The sequence below is a fragment of the Gallinula chloropus genome (assembly GCF_964237585.1).
Source record: "Gallinula chloropus genome assembly, contig: HAP1_SCAFFOLD_503, whole genome shotgun sequence".
In the NCBI taxonomy this organism is placed as follows: Eukaryota; Metazoa; Chordata; class Aves; order Gruiformes; family Rallidae; genus Gallinula; species Gallinula chloropus.
Window position 1 is genome coordinate 1 of NW_028168543.1, and position 20,855 is coordinate 20,855.

Here is a 20,855-nt window from a genome sequence, read left to right on the forward strand (position 1 = left end):
GGGACTGGGGGAACTGGGGGACTGGGGAACTGGGGGACTGGGGGGATTGGGGGACTGGGGGGACTGGGGAACTGGGGAGACTGGGGGGACTGGTGGAACTGGAGGGACTGGGGGGGACTGGGGACTGGGGAGAATGGGGGGGACTGGGGGGACTGGGGGAACTGGGGGACTGGGGAACTGGGGAGACTGGGGGGACTGGGGGACTGGGGGGACTGGGGGACTGGGGGGACTGGGGGACTGGGGGAACTGGGGGGATTGGGGGGACTGGGGGGAACTGGGAAACTGGGGACTTGGGGACTGGGGGAATGGAGGGACTGGGGGGGGAATTGGGGGGACTGGGGGATTGGGGGGACTGGGGCACTGGGAGACTGGGGGGACTGGGGGAACTGGGGCGGTTGGGGGACTGGGGGAACTGGGGGGGATTGGGGGAACTGGGGGGACTGGGGGAACTGGAGGGGACTGGGGGACTGGGGGACTGGGGGACTGGGGGACTGGGGGACTGGGGGACTGGGGACTGGGGGGATTGGGGGGACTGGGGGGATTGGGGGGACTGGGAGGTACTGGGGGGACTGGAGGTTACTGGGGAACTGGGAGAGGACTGGAGTGACACAGCACTGGAGCTTACTGGGGAAACTGGGAGAGGACTGGAGTGACGCAGCACTGGAGGTTACAGGGGGAACTGGGAGAGACTGGGAGAGACTGGGAGCTGGTTTAATGGTGCCCAGACACACAGAGGGGGTGGGCGGGGGTCCCGGGGGTCCCGGGGGTGTCAGTACTTGACAACTGGGGGCACTGGGGGAACTGGGAGAGGACTGGAGTGATGCAGCACTGGAGGTTACTGGGGAAACTGGGAGAGGACTGGAGTGATGCAGCACTGGAGGTTACTGGGGAAACTGGGAGAGGACTGGAGTGATGGCAGCACTGGAGCTTACTGGGGGAACTGGGGAAACTGGGAGAGGACTGGAGTGATGGCAGCACTAGAGCTTACTGGGGAACTGGGTGAACTGGGAGAGGACTGGAGTGATGCAGCACTGGAGTTTACTGGAGGTTACTGGGGGAACTGGGAGAGGACTGGAGTGACGCAGCACTGGAGGTTACTGGGGGAACTGGGTGAACTGGAGAGGACTGGAGTGACACAGCACTGGAGTTTACTGGGGGAACTGGGGGGACTGGAGTGGCACAGCACTGGAGGTTACTGGGGGAACTGGGAGAGTACTGGAGTGATGGCAGCACTGGAGCTTCCTGGGGGAACTGGGAGAGACTGGGAGAGACTGGGAGAGACTGGGAGCACTGGTGGTTACTGGGGGGACGGGGAGAGACTGGGAGAGACTGGGAGCACTGGCGGTTACTGGTTTAATGGTGCCCAGACACAGAGGGGGTGGGTGGGGGTCCCGGGGGGTCCTGGGGGTGTCAGTACTTGACAACTGGGAGGACTGGGGGGACTGGGGGACTAGGGGAACTGGGGGAACTGGGAGAGGACCAGGAGGGCCTGAGGGCACTGGAAGAGACTGGGAGAGACTGGGAGCACTGGTGGTTACTGGTTTAATGGTGCCCAGACACACACAGGGGGTGGGTGGGGGTCCTGAGGGGGGGTCCCGGGGGTGTCAGTACTTGACAACTGGGGGCACTGGGGGAACTGGGGGAAACTGGGGTGGACTGGGGGGACTGGAGGGACTGGGGCGATGGGGGGAACTGGGGGGGTTGAGGGGGACTGGGGGGAACTGGGGGAACTGGGGGGACTGGGGGGACTGGGGGAACTGGGGGGATTGGAGGACTGGGGGGACTGGGGGACTGGGGGAACTGGGGGAACTGGGGGAACTGGGAGAGGACTGGGGGAACTGGGGGACTGGAGGTGACTGGGGGAACTGGGTGAACTGGGAGAGGACTGGAGTGACGCAGCACTGGAGCTTCCTGGGGGAACTGGGAGAGACTGGGAGAGACTGGGAGCACTGGTGGTTACTGGTTTAATGGTGCCCAGACACACAGGGGGTGGGTGGGGGTCCCGGGGGGGGGTCCCGGGGGTGTCAGTACTTGACACAGGCCAGCGCGACGTCGCCGGTGACCTCCAGGCGGTCGACGGTGGCGGGCGGCAGGCGGTGCGGGTAGTCGCAGACATGGCGGCCGTTGACCCACACGCTGTAGGCCTGGCTCAGCGTGCGGATCTCCAGCTGGGGGGCAGCGTCAGATGGGGGGGGTGGGGGGAAGGGGGGCACCCCCAGACCACACCCACACCCCCACCCCCGCCATGGGGACAGGGGGACACCCCCAGACCCCACCCCCATCCCGCCATGGGGACAGGGAGACACCCCCAGACCCCACCCCCATCCCGCCATGGGGACAGGGGGGGCACCCCCAGACCCCACCCACACCCACACCCCCGCCATGGGGACAGGGAGACACCCCCAGACCCCACCCACACCCCCACCCCGCCATGGGGACAGGGGGGCACCCAAGTTTGGGACACGGTGGGGCCCAGGCTCAGGCCCAGCCCCAGGCTCCAGCCTGAGGCCCAGGCCCAACTCCCGCCCCAGCCCCAGGCCCAGCTCAAGCCCCAGGCCCAGCCTCAGCCCCAAGCCCAGCCCCAGCCCCAGCCCCAGCCCCAGCCCCAGGCCCCAGGCCCAGGCTCAGCCCCAGGTCCTCCTCCAGCTCCAGGCCCAACCCCAGCCCCAGCCCCAGGCCCAGGCCTTGCTGCAGCTCCAGGCCCAGGCTCCAGGCCCAGCCCCAGCCTCAGGCCCGGCCTCAGCCCCAGCCCCAGGCCCTACGCCCAGGATCAGCCCCAGGCCCTCCTCCATCTCCAGGCCCAACCCCAGCCCCAGGCCCAACCCCAGCCCCAGCCCCAGGCTCAGGCCCAGCCCCAGCCCCAGGCCTTGCTCCAGCCCCAGCTCAAGCCCCAGGCCCACCCCCAGCCCAGCCCCAGCCCCAGTCCCAACTCCAGCCCCAGGCCCAGACCTTGTTGCAGCCCCAAGCCCAGGCCTTGCTCCAGGCCCAACTCAAGCCCCAGCCCCAGCCCCAGGCCCTAGGCCCAGCCCCAGCCCCAGGCCCAGCCCCAGGCCCAGACCCCGGCCCGGCCTCAGCCCCAGCCCCACGCCCAGGCCCAGCCCCAGCCCAGGCCCAGCCCCAGGCCCAGGCCTTGCTCCAGCCCCAGCCCCAGCCCCAGGCCCAGCCCCAGCTCCAGCCCCAGCCCCAGGCCCAGGCCCAGGCCCAGGCCCATTCCCAGGCCCAACTCCAGCTCCAGGCCTGGGCCCGGGCCCAGGTTCAGCCCCAGTCCCAACTCCAGCCCCAGGCCCAGGCCTTGTTGCAGCCCCAAGCCCAGGCCTTGCTCCAGGCCCAACTCAAGCCCCAGCCCCAGCCCCAGCCCCAGCCCCAGGCCCAGGCCCAGGCCCAGCCCCAGCCCCAGCTCAAGCTGCAGCCCCAACTCCAGCCCCAGGCCCAGGCCTGGCCTCAGACCCAGGCCCAGGCCCAGGCCCAGCCCCAGGCCTTGCTGCAGCTCCAGGCCCAGGCTCAGCCCCAGGCCCTCCTCCAGCTCCAGCCCCAGTCCCAACTCCAGCCCCAGGCCCAACTCCAGCCCCAGGCCCAGGCCTTGCTGCAGCCCCAGGCCCAGGCCTTGCTCCAGCCCCAGGCACAGGCCTTGCTCCAGGCCCATCCCCAGGCCTGGCCCCAGCCCCAGGCCCTCCTCCAGCCCCAGGCCCAGCCCCAGGCCTAACCCCAGCCCCAGGCCCTCCTCCAGACCCAGACCCAGCTCAAGCCCCAGGCCCAGCCCCAGGCCCCGGCCCGGCCTCAGCCCCAGCCCCACACCCAGCCCCAGGCCCAGGCCCATTCCCAGGCCTTGCTGCAGCTCCAGGCCCAGGCTCAGCCCCAGGCCCAGGCCCATTCCCAGGCCTTGCTGCAGCTCCAGGCCCAGGCTCCAGCCCCAGGCCTGGCCCCAGCCCCAGCTCAAGCCCCAGGCCCAACTCCAGCTCCAGGCCCAGACCTTGCTCCAGCCCAGCCCCAGCCCCAGGCCCAGCCCCAGGCCCTCCTCCAGCTCCAGGCCCAACCCCAGCCCCAGCCCCAGCCCCAGGCCCAGCCCAGCCCCAGCCTCAGCCCCGGAACCAGGCCCAGGCCCAGGCCCAGGCCCTCCTCCAGCCCCAGGCCCTCCTCCAGCTCCAGCCCCAGTCCCAACTCCAGCCCCAGGCCCAGGCCTTGCTGCAGCCCCAAGCCCAGGCCTTGCTCCAGGCCCAACTCAAGCCCCAGGCCCAGCCCCAGGCCCAGGCCCAGGCCCAGGCCCAGCCCCAGCCCCAGCTCAAGCTGCAGCCCCAACTCCAGCCCCAGCCCCAGGCCCAGGCCTGGCCTCAGACCCAGGCCCAGGCCCAGGCCCAGGCCCAGGCCCAGCCCCAGGCCTTGCTGCAGCTCCAGGCCCAGGCTCAGCCCCAGGCCCTCCTCCAGCTCCAGCCCCAGTCCCAACTCCAGCCCCAGGCCCAACTCCAGCCCCAGGCCCAGGCCTTGCTGCAGCCCCAGGCCCAGGCCTTGCTCCAGGCCCATCCCCAGGCCTGGCCCCAGCCCCAGGCCCTCCTCCAGCCCCAGCCCCAGCCCCAGGCCCAAGCCCAGGCTCAGGCCCAGCCCCAGCTCAAGCCGCAGCCCCAACTCCAGCCACAGGCCCAGGCCCAGGCCTGGCCTCAGCCCCAGGCCCAGGCCCAGGCCCAGCCCCAGCCCAGGCCCAGCCCTAGGCCCAGGTCTTGTTGCAGCCCCAGGCCCAGGCCTTACTCCAGGCCCAATTCAAGCCCCAGGCCCAGCCCCAGCCCCAGGCCCAGGCCCAGCCCCAGCCCCAGGCCCATCCCCAGGCCTGGCCCCAGCCCCAGGCCTTGTTGCAGCCCCAGCCCCAGGCCTTGCTCCAGGCCCAACTCAAGCCCAAGGCCCAGCCCCAGGCCTGGCCCCAGCCCCAGGCCCAGGCCCAGGCCCAGCCCTACGCCCTCCTCCAGCCCCAGGCCCAGGCCCAACTCCAGGCTCCACCCCCAGGCCTTGCTCCAGCCCCAGCTCAAGCCCCAGGCCCAGCCCCAGCCTCAGCCCCAGAACCAGGCCCAGGCCCAAGCCCAACTCCAGCCCCAGCCCCAGCCCCAGGCCCAGGCCCTCCTCCAGCCCCAGGCCCAGCCCCAGGCCCAGGCCCAGCCCCAGGCTCAGCCCCAGGCCCTCCTCCAGCTCCAGCCCCAGTCCCAACTCCAGCCCCAGGCCCAACTCCAGCCCCAGGCCCAGGCCTTGCTGCAGCCCCAGGCCCAGGCCTTGCTCCAGGCCCATCCCCAGGCCTGGCCCCAGCCCCAGGCCCACCCCCAGCCCAGCCCCAGCCCCAGGCCCAAGCCCAGGCTCAGGCCCAGCCCCAGCTCAAGCCGCAGCCCCAACTCCAGCCACAGGCCCAGGCCCAGGCCTGGCCTCAGCCCCAGGCCCAGGCCCAGGCCCAGCCCCAGTCCCAGGCCCAGCCCCAGTCCCAGGCCTTGTTGTAGCCCCAGGCCCAAGCCTTGCTCCAGGCCCAACTCAAGCCCCAGCCCCAGCCCCAGGCCCTAGGCCCAGCCCCAGCCCCAGGCCCATCCCCAGCCCCAGCCCCAACCCCAGCCCCGCCATGCTCCCCGCTCACCTCGAAGGGCTGCCCGCGCCTGAAGGGCATGGCTTCGGTCAGGTGCCGCTCCTCAGGCCCCCAGGTGCCGCACTGCTTGGTGTTGCGCACCAGCACGTTCTCGCCCAGCCGGGGGTTGACGTGCAGCACCACGTCCCCCGAGGTGCCGTTCCACAGGTTGGCGTGGAACCTGCCGCGGCACCCGCGCGTACGGCGCGGCTGTGGCACCCGCATGGCACCCGCTGCCCACCCTGTGCCTGTACGGCACACCCGTGGCACCCAACACCTGCCCAGCACACCTACGGCACCCGCACGGCACCCACTGCCCACCCCCCGTGCCCGTACGGCACCCTCGTGGCACCCAACACCTGCCCAGCACACCTACAGCACCCGCACGGCACCCACTGCCCACCCCCTGTGCCCGTACGGCACCCTCGTGGCACCCAACACCTGCCCAGCACACCTACGGCACCCGCACGGCACCCGCTGCCCACCCCCCGTGCCCGTACGGCACCCTCGTGGCACCCAACACCTGCCCAGCACACCTACAGCACCCGCACGGCACCCACTGCCCACCCCCTGTGCCCGTACGGCACCCCCGTGGCACCCAACACCTGCCCAGCACACCTACTGCACCAGCAAGGCACCCACTGCCCACCCCTCGAGCCCGTACGGCACCCTCGTGGCACCCCCGTGGCACCCAACACCTGCCCAGCACACCTATGGCACCAGGACGGCACCCAGCGCCCGCTTGGCACCCACCCAGCACACCTATGGCACCCATACGGCACCCACATGGCACCCATACAGCACACATATGGCACCCAGTGCTCACCCAGCACATGTATGGCACCCATACAGCACACGTATGGCACCCAGTGCCCACCCAGCACACGTATGGCACCCAGTGCCCACCCAGGCACCCAGTGCCCACCCAGTACACGTATGGCACCCATACGGCACACACATGGCACCCACCCAGCACACATATGGCACCCAGTGCCCACACAGGCACCCAGTGCCCACCCAGTACACGCATGGCACCCACCCAGCACACGTATGGCACCCATACGGCACCCACATGGCACCTCTCCAGCACCCAGCACCCATCCAGCACCCATCCAGCACCCCTCTGGACCCATCCAGCACCCAGCACTCATGTGGCTCCCATCCACCACTCCTATGGCACCCACCCAGCACCCACTCAGCACCATAACCAGCACCCATCCAGCTCCCAAAACCCATCCAGCACCCAGCACCCAGCCCTGGCACACCCCAGCACCCAGCCAGCACCCCTATGGACCTATCCAGCACCCAGCACTCCTATGGCACCCACCCAGCACACACTGAGCACCATAACCAGCACCAGTCCAGCACCCAGCACCCATCCAGCCCCCAGCACCCAGCCCTGGCACACCCCAGCACCCATCCAGCGCCCATCCAGCACCATAACCAGCACCAGTCCAGCACCCAGCCCCCAGCCCTGGCACACCCCAGCACCCACCCAGCACCCATCCCTGGGTTCCCAGGCACCCCATATCTGCCTGCACCCTGCTCCCCTCCACCCCCCCACCCCCCAGCACCCTGACCCCCACCCCAACCTGTTGGCGTTGGGGTTGACGGTGCCCACGATGGTGATGGGGTAGATGAGCCCCACGGGGTCCTTGCTCAGCGCCATGTGGAACGGGACCCCCTGTGGGGGCACCCATCAGTCCCTGGGGGGGGCTGTCAGCACCCCCCCACCCATGGCACCCCACCCTGGTGTCACCCACCACCCCACCCCCACCCATGTCACCCCCCCCTACTCACTGGGTTGCTGATGGTCATGGGCGTGTGGGGCTGTGGGGAGAGGAGGTGGGTGCTGAGGTGGGTGCTGAGGTGGGTGCTGAGGTGGGGAGGGGTCCTTTGGGGTGTCCCTCCCCCCCACCCACCCATAGAGGGGTCACCCAGCACCCTCCCCATGACTCACGGGGGTCCCCAGAGGTGGCAGCACCGTCACCCCGCAGCCGGCGGCCGGTGCCTGGGGGAGCAAAAGGGATGGGGAGCTGGGGGTGGGGACACCCTGACCCCCACCCAGGTGGCACCAACACCCCTCAGGTGGCCCCAACACCCCCCCAGGTGGCCACAACCCCCCCAGATGTCCCCAGTGCCCCAGATGTCCCCAGTGCCCCAGATGTCCCCAACCCCTCAGATGTCCCCAACCCCCCAGATGTCCCCAACCCCTCAGATGTCCCCACCCCCCAGAAGTCCCAACCCCCACATGTCCCCACCCCCCAGATGTCCCCAACCCCCCAGATGTCCCAACACCCCAGATGTCCCCAACCCCCTCAGATGTCCCCAATGCCCCAGACGTCCCCAACCCCCAGGTGTCCCCAACCCCCCAGATGTCTCTGACCCCACAGATGTCCCCAACCCCCAGATGTCCCCAACCCCCCCAGATGTCCCCAGCCCCCCACAGGTCCCCAACCCCCAGACATCCCAACCCCCCCCAGGTGTCCCCAACACCCCAGATGTCCCAACCCCCCAGATGTCCCCAACCCCCAGACATCCCAACCCCCCCAGACATCCCAACCCCCCCAGACATCCCAACCCCCTCAGATATCCCCAACCCCCAGACATCCCAACACCCCCAGACATCCCAACACCCCCAGATGTCCCCAACCCCTCAGATGTCCCAACACCCCCAGATGTCCCCAACGCCCCAGATGTCCCCAACCCCCCAGCCCCCCAACACCCCCAGATGTCCCCATCCCCCCAGATGTCCCCAACCCCCAGATGTCCCCAACGACCCCAAGATGTCCCCAACCCCCCCAGATGTCCCAACCCCCCAGATGTCCCCAACCCCCCAGACATCCCAACCCCCCCAGATGTCCCCAACCCCCCAGATGTCCCCACCCCCCAGATGTCCCCAACCCCCAGGTGTCCCCATCCCCCCAGATGTCCCCATCCCCCCAGATGTCCCCAACCCCCCACATGTCCCCAACCCCTCAGATGTCCCCAACCCCCCAGATGTCCCCACCCCCCAGATGTCCCCAACACCCCAGACGTCCCCATCCCCCCAGATGTCCCCAACCCCCTCAGATGTCCCCAACCTCCAGACATCCCAACACCCCCAGACGTCCCCAGCCCCCCAGGTGTCCCCATCCCCCCAGATGTCCCCAACCCCCCAGATGTCCCCAACCCCCCCAGATGTCCCCAACCCCCCAGATGTCCCCAACCCCCCAGGTGTCCCCAAACCCCCAGATGTCCCAACCCCCTCAGACATCCCAACACCCCCAGACATCCCAACACCCCCAGATGTCCCCAACCCCCCAGATGTCCCCAACCCCCCCCAGATGTTCCCAACCCCCCAGATGTCCCAACCCCCCAGATGTCCCTACCCCCCAGATGTCTCTGACCCCCCAGATGTCCCAACACCCCCCCAGGTGTCCCCAGCCCCCCAGATGTCCCCAACCCCCAGACATCCCAACACCCCCAGATGTCCCCAACCCCCCAGATGTCCCCAACCCCCAGACATCCCAACCCCCCCAGACATCCCAACCCCCCAGATGTCCCCAACCCCCCAGATGTCCCCAACCCCCAGACATCCCAACCCCCCCAGACATCCCAACCCCCCAGATGTCCCCAACCCCCCAGATGTCCCAACCCCCCAGATGTCCCCAACCCCCCAGATGTCCCAACCCCCCCAGACATCCCAACCCCCTCAGACATCCCAACCCCCCAGATGTCCCCAACCCCCCAGACATCCCAACCCCCCCAGACATCCCAACCCCCCAGATGTCCCCAACCCCTCAGATGTCCCCACCCCCCCAGATGTCCCCAACCCCCAGACATCCCAACACCCCCAGATGTCCCCAACCCCTCAGATGTCCCCAGCCCCCCAGACGTCCCCATCCCCCAGCTGTCCCCAGCCCCAGGGGTGTCCCAGGGGTGCCTTTACCCCCCCTGGCAGTGCCCCCAGCAGCCCGTGCTGGGCGCTGCCGATGGGGCCGGTGAAGGTGACGCAGCTGAGGGTGACGTCACCCGTCACCTCCAGCGCCTGGACACTGGCCAGGGGCAGGCGGTGCAGGAACTCCAGGGCCTGCTGCCCGTTCACCGACACCTGCGGGACGGGGGGACAGGGGGGGGACAGGGGGGGACAGGGGGGGACAGGGGGATGGGGGGCATGGGGGACATGGGGGACATGGAGGGGTGGGGGACAGGGGGGACATGGGAGACAGGGGGGACATGGGGGAGGACAGGGGGATAGGGGACATGGGGGGATGGAGGGGTGGGGGACATGGGGGGACAGGGGGGGACGGGGGGACACAGGGGGATGGGGGATATGGGGGAAATGGGGGATGGAGGGACAGGGGGACAGGGGGGACACAGGGGGATGGGGGACACAGGGGGATGGGGGACATGGGGGGATGGGGGACATGGGGACATGGGGGGGAACAGGGGGATGGGGACATGGGGGGCATGGGGGGACATGGAGGGGTGGGGGACATGGGGGGATGGGTGGGATGGGGGACATGGGGGGGACAGGGGGATGGGGGACATGGGGGGATGGGGGGGATGGGGGACATGGGGGGGACAGGGGGATGGGGCGATGGGGGACACAGGGACATGGGGGACATGGGGGACATGGAGGGGACAGGGGGATGGGAGACATGGGGGACATGGGGGGACAGGGGGATGGGGGACATGGGGGACATGGGGGGGACAGGGGGATGGGAGACATGGGGGACATGGGGGAATGGGGGGGATGGGGGGACAGGGGGATGGCAGACATGGGTGGGACAGGGGGATTGGGGGGGACAGGGGGGACAGGGGGTTGGGGGACATGGGGGTGTGGGGGATGGGGGGATGGGGGGGTGTGGGGGATGGGGGACATGGGTGGGACAGGGGGATTGGGGGGGACATGGGGGACATGGGGGGGATGGAGGGGTGGGGGACATGGGGGGGACAGGGGGATGGGGAACATGGGGGTGCTCATCATGGGTGTGTCCCAGCACCCATTGGAGGGGGTGTCTGGGTGCTCATTATGGGAGGGGCCTGGGGTCCCAGCACCCATTGTGGGGGGGTCCCAGCACCCATTGTGGGGTGTCCCAGCACCCAATATAGGGCTCCCATCCCCCATTGTGGGGGGGTCCCATCCCCCATTGTGGGGGGGGTCCCAGCCCCCATTATGGGGGGCTCCCATCACCCATTGTGGGGGTGTGCCAGCACCCATTACAGGGGTCCCAGCACCCATTGTGGGGGTGTCCCAGCTCCCATTATGGGGGTGTCCCACCACCCATTGTGTGGGGGGGTCCCAGCACCCATTATGGGGTGTCCCATCACCCATTGTGGGGGTGTCCTATCACCCAATATAGGGGTCCCAGCACCCATTAGGGGGGCTCTAAGTGCTCATTATGGGAGGGGTCCCATCACCCATTGTGGGTGTCCCAGCCTCCATTATGGGGGTGTCCCAGCTCCCATTATGGGGGTGTCCCACCACCCATTGAGGGGGTCCCATCCCCCATTGTGGGGGGGTCCCAGCCTCCATTATGGGGGGGTCCCATCACCCATCATGGGGGTGTCCCAGCACCCATTGTGGGGGTCCCAGCACCCATTGTGGGGGGGTCCCAGCACCCACAGTGGGGGTGTCCCATCACCCATTATGGGGGTGTCCCAGCACCCATTGAGGGGGTCCCAGCACCCATTATGGGGGGGTCTGGGTGCTCATTATGGGGGGGTTCCCAGCACCCATTGAGGGGGTCCCATCACCCAATATAGGGGTCCCATCCCCCATTATAGGGGTGTCCCAGCACCCATTGTGGGGGGGTCCCATCACCCAATATAGGGGTCCCATCATCCATCATGGGGGTGTCCCATCACCCATTGTGGGGGGTCCCATCACCCAATATAGGGGTCCCATCCCCCATGGAGGGGTGCTCCCATCCCCCACCTGGTAGCCGTGCTCCTGCGTGTGGATGATGAGCTCCAGGGCCCCCCCGGGCCGGAGGTTGGGGAGGCTGCGCTGCTCCTCAGCCCCCCAGAGCCCCCCCAGCCTGGAGCTGCAGCCCAGGGTGCCCCCCCGGGCCGGGCTGGGGAAGCGGGGCTGGAGCTGCAGGGCCACGTCCCCCCCCCCGCACACCAGGGACACGCTGAACCTGCCGCCGCAGCACCCAGGGGTGGGGGGGGGGGGATGGGGGGGGGGGGAGAGGTGAGGGGGGGGCACCCCAAAAAACCACCAGGGGTGGGGATGGGGACCCCCCCCCCCCAACATCTCTGCACCCCCCCAATGGGGTTGGGGGGCATCCCACATCCCCCACCCCCAGCCTTGGGGACCCCCCCACCCCCATCCCAGTTTGGGGGTATCCTCAACCCCCCCCCCCCACTTGGGACACCCCCCATCCCCCCCCCAGTTTGGGGGTACCCCCATCCCCCTCCCTAAATTTGAGGACCCCCCCACCCCCCCCAGTTTGGGGGTACCCCCATCTCCCCCCCACTTGGGGACCCCCCCCCATCCTCCCCCCTGAATTTGGGGACACCCCCCCCAGTTTGGGGGTACCCTCACTCCCCCTCCCCACTTGGGGACACCCCCACTCCCCCCCCCAGCCTTGGGGACCCCCCCAACCCCCCCCCAGTTTGGGGGTACCCTCACTCCCCCCACACACACTTGGGGACCCCAGTATCCCCCAGTGCCTCCCAATATCCCTCAGTCCACCTCCCCAGTATCCCCCAGTATCCCCCAGTATCCCCCAGACCCCCCCAGTATCCCTCAGACTTCCCCCAGTATCCCCCAGTATCCCCCAGGGCCTCCCAGTATCCCCCATCCCCCCCCAGCCTTGGGGAGACCCCCCCAACCCCCCCCAGTTTGGGGGTACCCCCATCCCCCTCCCCCACTTGGGGACCCCCCCCAACACCTCTGCACCCCCAATGGGGTTGGGGGGCATCCACCAACACCCCCCAGCCTTGGGGACCCCCCCAACCCCCCCCCAGTTTGGGGGTACCCCCATCCCCCTCCCTAAATTTGGGGACCCCCCCACCCCCCCCCACTTGGGGACACCCCCACTCCCCCCCCCAGCCTTGGGGACCCCCCCAACCACCCCCCAGTTTGGGGGTACCCCCATCCCCCTCCCCCACTTGGGGACCCCCCCAACCCCCTCAGTTTGGGGGTACCCCCATCCCCCCCCAGCCTTGGGGACCCCCCCAACCACCCCCCAGTTTGGGGGTACCCCCATCCCCCTCCCCCACTTGGGGACCCCCCCATCCCCCCAGTTTGGGGGTACCCCCATCCCCTCCCCCACTTGGGGACCCCCCCCCCAACATCTCTGCACCCCCAATGGGGTTGGGGGGCATCCCACATCCCCCCCCAGCCTTGGGGACCCCCCCCCAACCCCCATCCCAGTTTGGGGGTACCCCCATCCCCCCCTAAATTTGGGTACCCCCCGACCCCCCCCCACTTGGGGACACCCCCACTCCCCCCCCCAGCCTTGGGGACCCCCCCAACCCCCCCCCAGTTTGGGGGTACCCCCACCCCCCCCCAGCTTGGGGACCCCCCACCCCCTCCCAGTTTGGGGACCCCCTCCCAGTTTGATGACCCCCACCCAGTTTGGGGACCCACCTCCCAGTTTGGGGAACCCCCACCCAGTTTGGGGACCCCCTCCCAGTTTGGGGACCCCCCTCCCAGTTTGAGACCCCCTCCCAGTTTGGGGACACCCCCCCCCCCCCCGAACCCTTTCCCGTGACCCCCCAACCAGCTTTGGGGTGGTGGATGCTGGGAAGGGGGGGGCGGCACTGGGAGATACTGGGAGGCACTGGGGGATACTGGGAGGCACTGGGGGATACTGGGGGGGTCTGAGGGATACTGGGGGGGTCTGGGGGATACTGGGAGGCACTGGGGGATACTGGGGGGGGTCTGAGGGATACTGGGGGGGTCTGAGGGATACTGGGAGGCACTGGGGGATACTGGGGGGGGTCTGAGGGATACTGGGGGGGTCTGGGGGATACTGGGGGATACTGGGGGATACTGGGAGGCGCTGGGGGATACTGGGAGGGGTCTGAGGGATACTGGGGGATACTGGGGGGGGTCTGGGGGATACTGGGGGGGGTCTGAGGGATACTGGGAGGCACTGGGGGATACTGGGGGGGGTCTGAGGGATACTGGGGGATACTGGGGGACACTGGGGGATACTGGGGGGGGGTCTGGGGGATACTGGGGGATACTGGGGGATACTGGGGGATACTGGGGGGGGGTCTGGGGGATACTGGGGGATACTGGGGGATACTGGGGGGGACACACCCACCTCTTTGCCTGGGGCTTGACGTTCCCCTGGATTATCACCATCCTGCCCCCACTCAGCCCCCCCAGGATGTACCCCAGGAACGGGACTCTCTGCGGGGGGGGGACACAGGGTGAAACACGCCCCCCCCCAATATACCCCCCTCAGCCTCATATAGACCCCCCCAAGACCCATAGTGCCCCCCCCCATCCCATAGTGCCCCCCCAGCCCCATATAGCCCCCCCATATACCCCCCCCACTCCATACAGACCTCCCCGGGCCCATAGTGCCCCCCCCAATCCCATAGTGCCCCCCCAGCCCCATATACCCCCCTCAGCTCCATACAGACCCCCCCGGACCCATAGTGCCCCCCCCATCCATAGTGACCCCCCCAGCCCCATATACCCCCCTCAGCTCCATACAGACCCCCCCGGACCTATAGTGCCCCCTCCCCCATCCATAGTGGCCCCCCCCAGCCCCATCCTGCCCCCCCAATAAACCCCCCCTCAGCCCCATACAGACCCCCTCAGACCCACAGTGCCCCCCCCATCCCTTTGTGCCCCCCCCCAGCCCCATATACTCCCCTCAGCCCCATATAGACCCCCCCAGACACATAGTGCCCCCCCCATCCCATAGTGACCCCCCCAGCCCCATATACACCCCTCAGCCCCATACAGACCCCCCCCAGACCCACAGTGCCCCCCCCATCCCATAGTGCCCCCCCCATCCCATAGTGACCCCCCCAGCCCCATATACCCCCCTCAGCCCCATACAGACCCCCCCCAGACCCACAGTGCCCCCCCATCCCATAGTGTCCCCCCCAGCCCCATCCTGCCCCCCCAACCCCATAGTGGCCCCCAGCCCCATATAGCCCCCCCATATACCCCCCTCAGCCCCATACAGACCCCCCCAGACCCATAGTGTCCCCCCCAGATCCATAGTGCCCCCCCAGACCCATATACCCCCCTCAGCCCCATAGTGCCCCCCCATATACCCCCCTCAGCCCCATAGTGCTCCCCCAATTCCATAGTGTCCCCCTCAGCCCCATAGTGCCCCCCATCCCACAGTGTCCCCCCCAGCCCCATATAGCCCCCCATATACCCCCCCACTCCATATAGACCCCCCCCAGACCCATAGTGCCCCCCCAGCCCCATCCTGCCCCCCCATATGCCCCCCCAGCCCCATAGTGTCCCCCCCATCCCATAGTGCCTCCCCATCCATAGTGCCCCCCCAGCCCCATATAGCCCCCCCACATACCCCACTCAGCCCCATACAGACCCCCCCCCCTGGACCCACAGTACCCCCCCATCCCATAGTGCCCCCCCCATTCATAGTGTCCCCCCCAGCCCCATCCTGCCCCCCCAACCCCATAGTGCCCCCCCCGACCCACAGTTCCCCCCCCAGCCCATAGGTTCCCCCCCAGCCCCACAGTGTGTCCCCCTCCCCATATAGACCCCCCCAGCCCCATAGTGTTCCCCCCCCATCCCATAGTGCCCCCCCATCCATAGTGCCCCCCAGCCCCATATACCCCCCCATATATCCCCCCCTAGCCCCATACAGACCCCCCCCAGACCCATCCTGCCCCCCCATATACCCCCCCAGCCCCATAGTGTCCCCCCCATCCCATAGTGCCCCCCCATCCCATAGTGCCCCCCCAGCCCCATATAGCACCTCCAGTGCCCCCCCCCCCCCCTTTAGAGCCCATAGGGACCCCCACTCACTGGGTTGATGATGGGGGCCTGGGGGTTCATGGTGGCTGCTGGGCTGGGGGGGTCCTGGGGGTGTCACTGGGTTGGGGGTCCTAGGGGGTCCCTGGAGGGGTCCTGGGGGGTGTCCTGGGGTGCTGGTGGTCCTAGGGGGTCCCTGGGGGGTCCTGGGGGGTGTCCTGGGGTGCTGGTGGGTGCTGGTGGTCCTAAGGGGTCCCTGGTGGTCCCGGGGGGGTTCTGGGGGTGTCCTTGGGTGCTGGTGGGTGCTGGTGGTCCTAAGGGGTCCCTAGTGGTCCCAGGGGGGTCCTGGGGGGGGGTCCTGGGGTGTCGCTGGGTGCTGGTGGTCCCTGGTGGTCCCTGGTGGTCCTGGGGTGCTGGTGGTCCTGGGGGGGGTCCTGGGGGGGTCCTTGGGTGCTGGTGGGTGCTGGTGGTCCCTGGGGGTCCCTGGGGGGTCCTGGGGGATCCTGGGGTGCTGGTGGGTGCTGGTGGTCCCTGGGGGTCCTGGGGGGGTCCCTGGTGGTCCCTGGTGGTCCCAGGGGGTCCTGAGGGTCCTGGGGGTGTCCCTGGTGGTCCCTGGGGGTTCCTGGGGTGCTGGTGGGTGCCGGCACCCTGGAGCTGGGGTGGCAGGGTGTGGGGTGTGTGCGCTCTGACCTCTGTCCTCCCCACTCTCACTTTCGTTTCTCCAAGGGTGACGCCCTCACACGTGTCCTTGGTGGAGGGGGGGGGGACCACACACCTTCCCCCCCCACCCCCCCTGGGTGACACACGCCCTTTCCGGAGTGCCAAGGGCACCCCAAGGAGATGCCACCACTGCCACCTACCCCAAGCTGGATACAGCCCTGTGTCCCCCTGTCCCCATGTCCCCCTGTCCCCGTGTCCCCCTGTCCCCATGTCCCCCATCCCCATGTCCACAAGGAGATCCCAAGCAGGATACAGCCCTGTGTCCCCATGTCCACGTGTCCCCCTGTCCCCATATCCCCATGTCCCCATGTCCCCCCATGTCCCCCTGTCCCCAGGTCCCCATGTCCCCCGTCCCCATGTCCCCAGGTCCCCATGTCCCCATGTCCCCATGTCCCCCCCATGTCCCCCATGTCCCCTGTCCCCATGTCCCCATGTCCACGTGTCCCCATGTCCCCATGTCCCCCTGTCCCCCTATCCCCCCATGTCCCCATGTCCCGATGTCCCCCTGTCCCCCCATGTCCACATGTCCCCATGTCCCCAAGGAGATGCCACCACAGCCACCCAACCCCATGCAGGATACAGCCTTGTGTCCCTGTGTCCCCCATGTCCCCATGTCCACGTGTCCTCATGTCTACGTGTCCCCATGTCCCCATGTCCCCCTGTCCCCATGTCCCCCTGTCCCCCTGTCCCTCATGTCCCCCCTGTCCCCATGTCCCCAAGGAGATGCCACCACGGCCACCCAACCCCATGCAGGATACAGCCCTGTGTCCCCATGTCCATGTGTCCCCCTGTCCCCCCTGTCCCCATGTCCCTGTGTCCCCATGTCCCCCATCCCCATGTCCCCCTGTCCCCCTGTCCCCCAGTCACCCCCATGTCCCCTCCATCCCCAGTGTCCCTGTGGCCTCGTGGCCTCATGTCCCCGTCCCTGTGTACGTCCCTTGGTCCCCCTGACCCCAGGACACCCCCAATTCCCCCCCCCCCTTTAATAGAAGGAGAACAGAGGTTGGTGGCCCTGCCTGTGGCAGGGGGTTGGAGCTCTGGGACCCTTGGGGTCCCTCCCAACCCAGACCAGTCTGTGAGGCTGGGATTCTGTGATTGGGATGGGGATGGAGATGGGGATTGGGATGGGATGGGGATGGGGATTGGATTGGGAATGGGATTGGCATGGGGATGGGATGAGGATGGGAATGGGATTGGGATGGGGATTGGATTGGGATGAGAATTACATTGGGATGGGGATTGGGATGGTGATTGGATTGGGATGGGGATTAGGATGGGGATTGGATTGGGATGGGAATTACATTGGGATGGGGATTGGGATGGGGATTGGATTGGGATGGGGATTGGGATGGGGATGGGATTGGGATGGGCATTGGATTGGGATAGGGATGGGGATGGGGATTGGGATGGGATGGGGATGGGGATTGGATTGGGAATGGGATTGGCATGGGGACGGGATGAGGATGGGAATGGGATTGGGATTGGGATGGGGATGGGATTGGGATGGGCATTAGATTGGGATAGGGATGGGGATGGGGATTGGATTGGGATGGGGATTGGGATGGGATGGGGATTGGATTGAGATGGGGATTGGGATGGGGACTGGGATAGGGATGGAAATGGGATTGGGATGGGGATTGGCTGCCCAGAGAGGGGGGTGGATGCCCCATCCCTGGACCTAATGCTGCCAAAGAGGGACTGGGGGAAGGGTTTGAGGTTGGGGACAGCAGTGCCCATGAGAAGATGGAGTTGAGGATGAGTCCTGGATCCAAAACAAGGAGGAAGACTGCAGCCTGGGACGTGAGGAAGGCTCATTTTGACCTCTTGAAGAAGCTGCTCAGAGAAATCCCACAGCCCAGGGCTCTGGAAGGCTTGAGGGGGGGGAGAGGGGGGGATGATGAGAGCTGGTTGGTCTTCAGAGACCACTTCCTCCAAGCTCAGCATCCCTGGATCCCTACGAGCAAGAGGAAGCAGAACTGCTTAGCTCAGCAGAATGCTTCTCAAGAAGTCCCAGTGGGAAGGAGGAACTGGTGTCCCAGTTTCACATGCCTGGGGGAGGCTACAGGGGGGGTTGGGTGCTGCAAGGTGCAACCAGAAGCTCTCTGAAGGTCCCTATGGGGTGAAATATTGTCAAGCTCAAGGTTGGAGCTGCTGCTGAGCAGGGCTGAGCCCACCAGTGATGGTCACAGCACCTCTGGGAATCACAGTGAGGAGAAAGAACCACCAGAGGCAGCTGCTTTTTGCCCCCAGAGAAAGGAGGGGGAAGGGGTAAGAAGCTGTTCAGACACTCAGGCTGGGGAAAGGGGTGGGAAGGAGGTACCCCAGATGTTCCTGCAACCCCTGGAAAAGGCCCAGCCCCCCCTCAGCCCCCACCCTGCAGCTTGTGGAGAGGCTCCAGGCTGGATGGAGCAGGTGGAGATGTAGAGAAGATGCTGTGATCCAGTTTGGAGCAGCACTTGTAGCTCGTGGAGAGAGCCAGAGACACAGAGATGAGTGAGGGGGAGAGAGATCCAAGCCAGAGAAGGATTGTTGGGGGGGGTCTGGTGGCTCTTTGAGGGACCAGGCTGGAGAAATCTGGGTTTGAGAGCCTGAGGGACACTGATTTCTGACTGGAACCACAGCAGTGACCCACACTGGGGCTGCTGGGGAAGAGCTGAAGGCCACACTGGAGCTGCTGGGGAAGAGCTGAAGGCCACACTGGGGCTACTGGGGAAGAGCTGAAGCCCCATGGGGAAGGACTCAGGTTGGAGAAGGACTCTCTGCTGTGGGAAGGGCCCCAGGGTGCAGCAGGGGGGAGGGGATGAGGAATTCCCCCCCCCACCCATCCCATGAGGAACTGACTGAAGCCCCCCCAGTTCCCCCAGTCCCTTCCTTGTGCCACAGTGGGGAGTGAAATCAGGGGTGGAAGAGGGGGGGAAGGAGCTTTAAGATCAGGTCACACTTCTCATCACCCAGCTCTGGTGCAGGGGGCAGAGGTACCTGCAAGAGGAGCTTGCAAGAGGAATGCTTGGAGTCTTTTCTGCTCAGACCAGCTGTCAGCAGCCCCATCACCAGCCCCATCCCCATCCCAATCCCATCCTAATCCCCATCCCAATCCCATCCCCATCCCAATCCCCATCCCCATCCCAATCCCCATCCCCATCCCCATCCCATCCCCATCCCATTCCCACCCTAATCCACATTCCCTCCCCATGCCAATCCCATCCCCATCCCAATCCCCATCCTCATCCCCATCCCAATCCCCATCTCCATCCCAATCCCATTCCCATTCCCATTCCCATTCCCATTCCCATTCCCATCCCCATCCCAATCCCATTCCCATCCCCATCCCCATCCCAATCCCATTCCCATCTCCATCCCATCCCCATCCCATCCCCATCCCAATCCCCATCCCCATCCCAATCCCATTCCCATCTTCATCCCATTCCCCATCCCATCCTATCCCGTCCCAATCCCATTCCCAACCCAATCCCCATCCCCATCCCCATTGCAATGCCATTCCCATCCCAATCCCCATTCCCTCCCCATCCCAATCCAATCCCCATCCCCATCCCAATCCCATTCCATCCCAATCCCATCCCCATCCCAATCCCATTCCCATCCTATTCCCATCTCCATCCCCATCCCAATCCCCATTCCCTCCCCATCCCAATCCCATCCCCATCCCCATCTCATCCCCATCCCATCCCCATCCCATCCCATCCTCATCCCAATCCCATTCCCATCCCATCCCCATCACAGAATCCCAGCCTCACAGACTGGTCTGGGCTGGGAGGGACCCCAAGAGTCCCAGAGCTCCAACCCCCTGCCACAGGCAGGGACACCAACCTCCAGCCTGGAGCTACACAAGGTTGCCCAGGGCTCCATCCAACCTGGCCTTGGACACCCCCAGGGATGGGGCACCCACCCCCTCTCTGGGCAGCCCCTTCCAGCCCCTCACCACTCTCTCTGGACAGAACTTCCCCCCAATCTCTCCTCTCCCCCTTCCCTCCTCCAGCTTCACCCCATCCCCTTGTCCTGCCAGTCTCTGCCCTTTAACAAGCTGATTCCCCTCCTCTTCCTCTGCTCTCCTCAGGGACTGGGGGGCTGCAGTGAGGTCCCCCCACAGCTTCTCTTCTCCAGGCTGAACCAGCCCAGCTCCCTCAGCCTCTCTGATCATCACCCTGTCCCTCCTCTGACCCCTCCCCACCAGTCCCACATCTTCCTTGTCCTGGGACCCCCAGCTCTGGCCAGAGGACTCCAGCTGGGGCAGAGCAGAGAGGGACAATCCCCTCCCTGTCCCTGCTGCCACCCCTCTGCTGCTGGAGCCCAGGATCCCATCACCCTCCTGAGCTGCAAGAGCCTCATGGGGAGTTCCTCCTCCACCAACACACCCAGGTCCTTCTCCTCAGGGCTGCTCCCCAGGAGCTCCTCTCCCAGGCTGTAAATACAACTGGGATTCCTCCAGCCCCAGTATCAGCAGGTGTCAGCATTGGATCCAAACTGGCCCAAAAGGGGAATGGAGCCAAATCTCCAGCTGGAGGCTGGTGACAAGTGGCACCCCCAGGGCTCAGCCCTGGGGCCAGCATCTTTCTCCAGGAGCTGGATGAAGGGATGGGATGTTCCCCCAGTGAGTTTGGAGGTGACACTGAACTG

The 20,855-nt window shown here is 67.1% G+C and overlaps 1 protein-coding gene across 1 annotated transcript; it reads right to left on the bottom strand.

Annotated features, from left to right (window-relative positions):
• Window positions 1-2,024: 2,024 nt before the first annotated feature.
• On the bottom strand, window positions 2,025-15,584 carry LOC311204380 (galectin-4-like; the record flags this gene model as incomplete). Its single annotated transcript, XM_084280812.1, has 9 exons — window positions 2,025-2,168; window positions 5,603-5,771; window positions 7,183-7,274; window positions 7,391-7,420; window positions 7,551-7,601; window positions 9,522-9,683; window positions 11,514-11,616; window positions 13,858-13,946; window positions 15,555-15,584. The coding sequence occupies 9 exons, from the start codon at window positions 15,582-15,584 to the stop codon at window positions 2,025-2,027; spliced, it is 870 nt and encodes a 289-aa protein (XP_084136938.1).
• Between the last annotated feature and the right edge of the window lie 5,271 nt (window positions 15,585-20,855).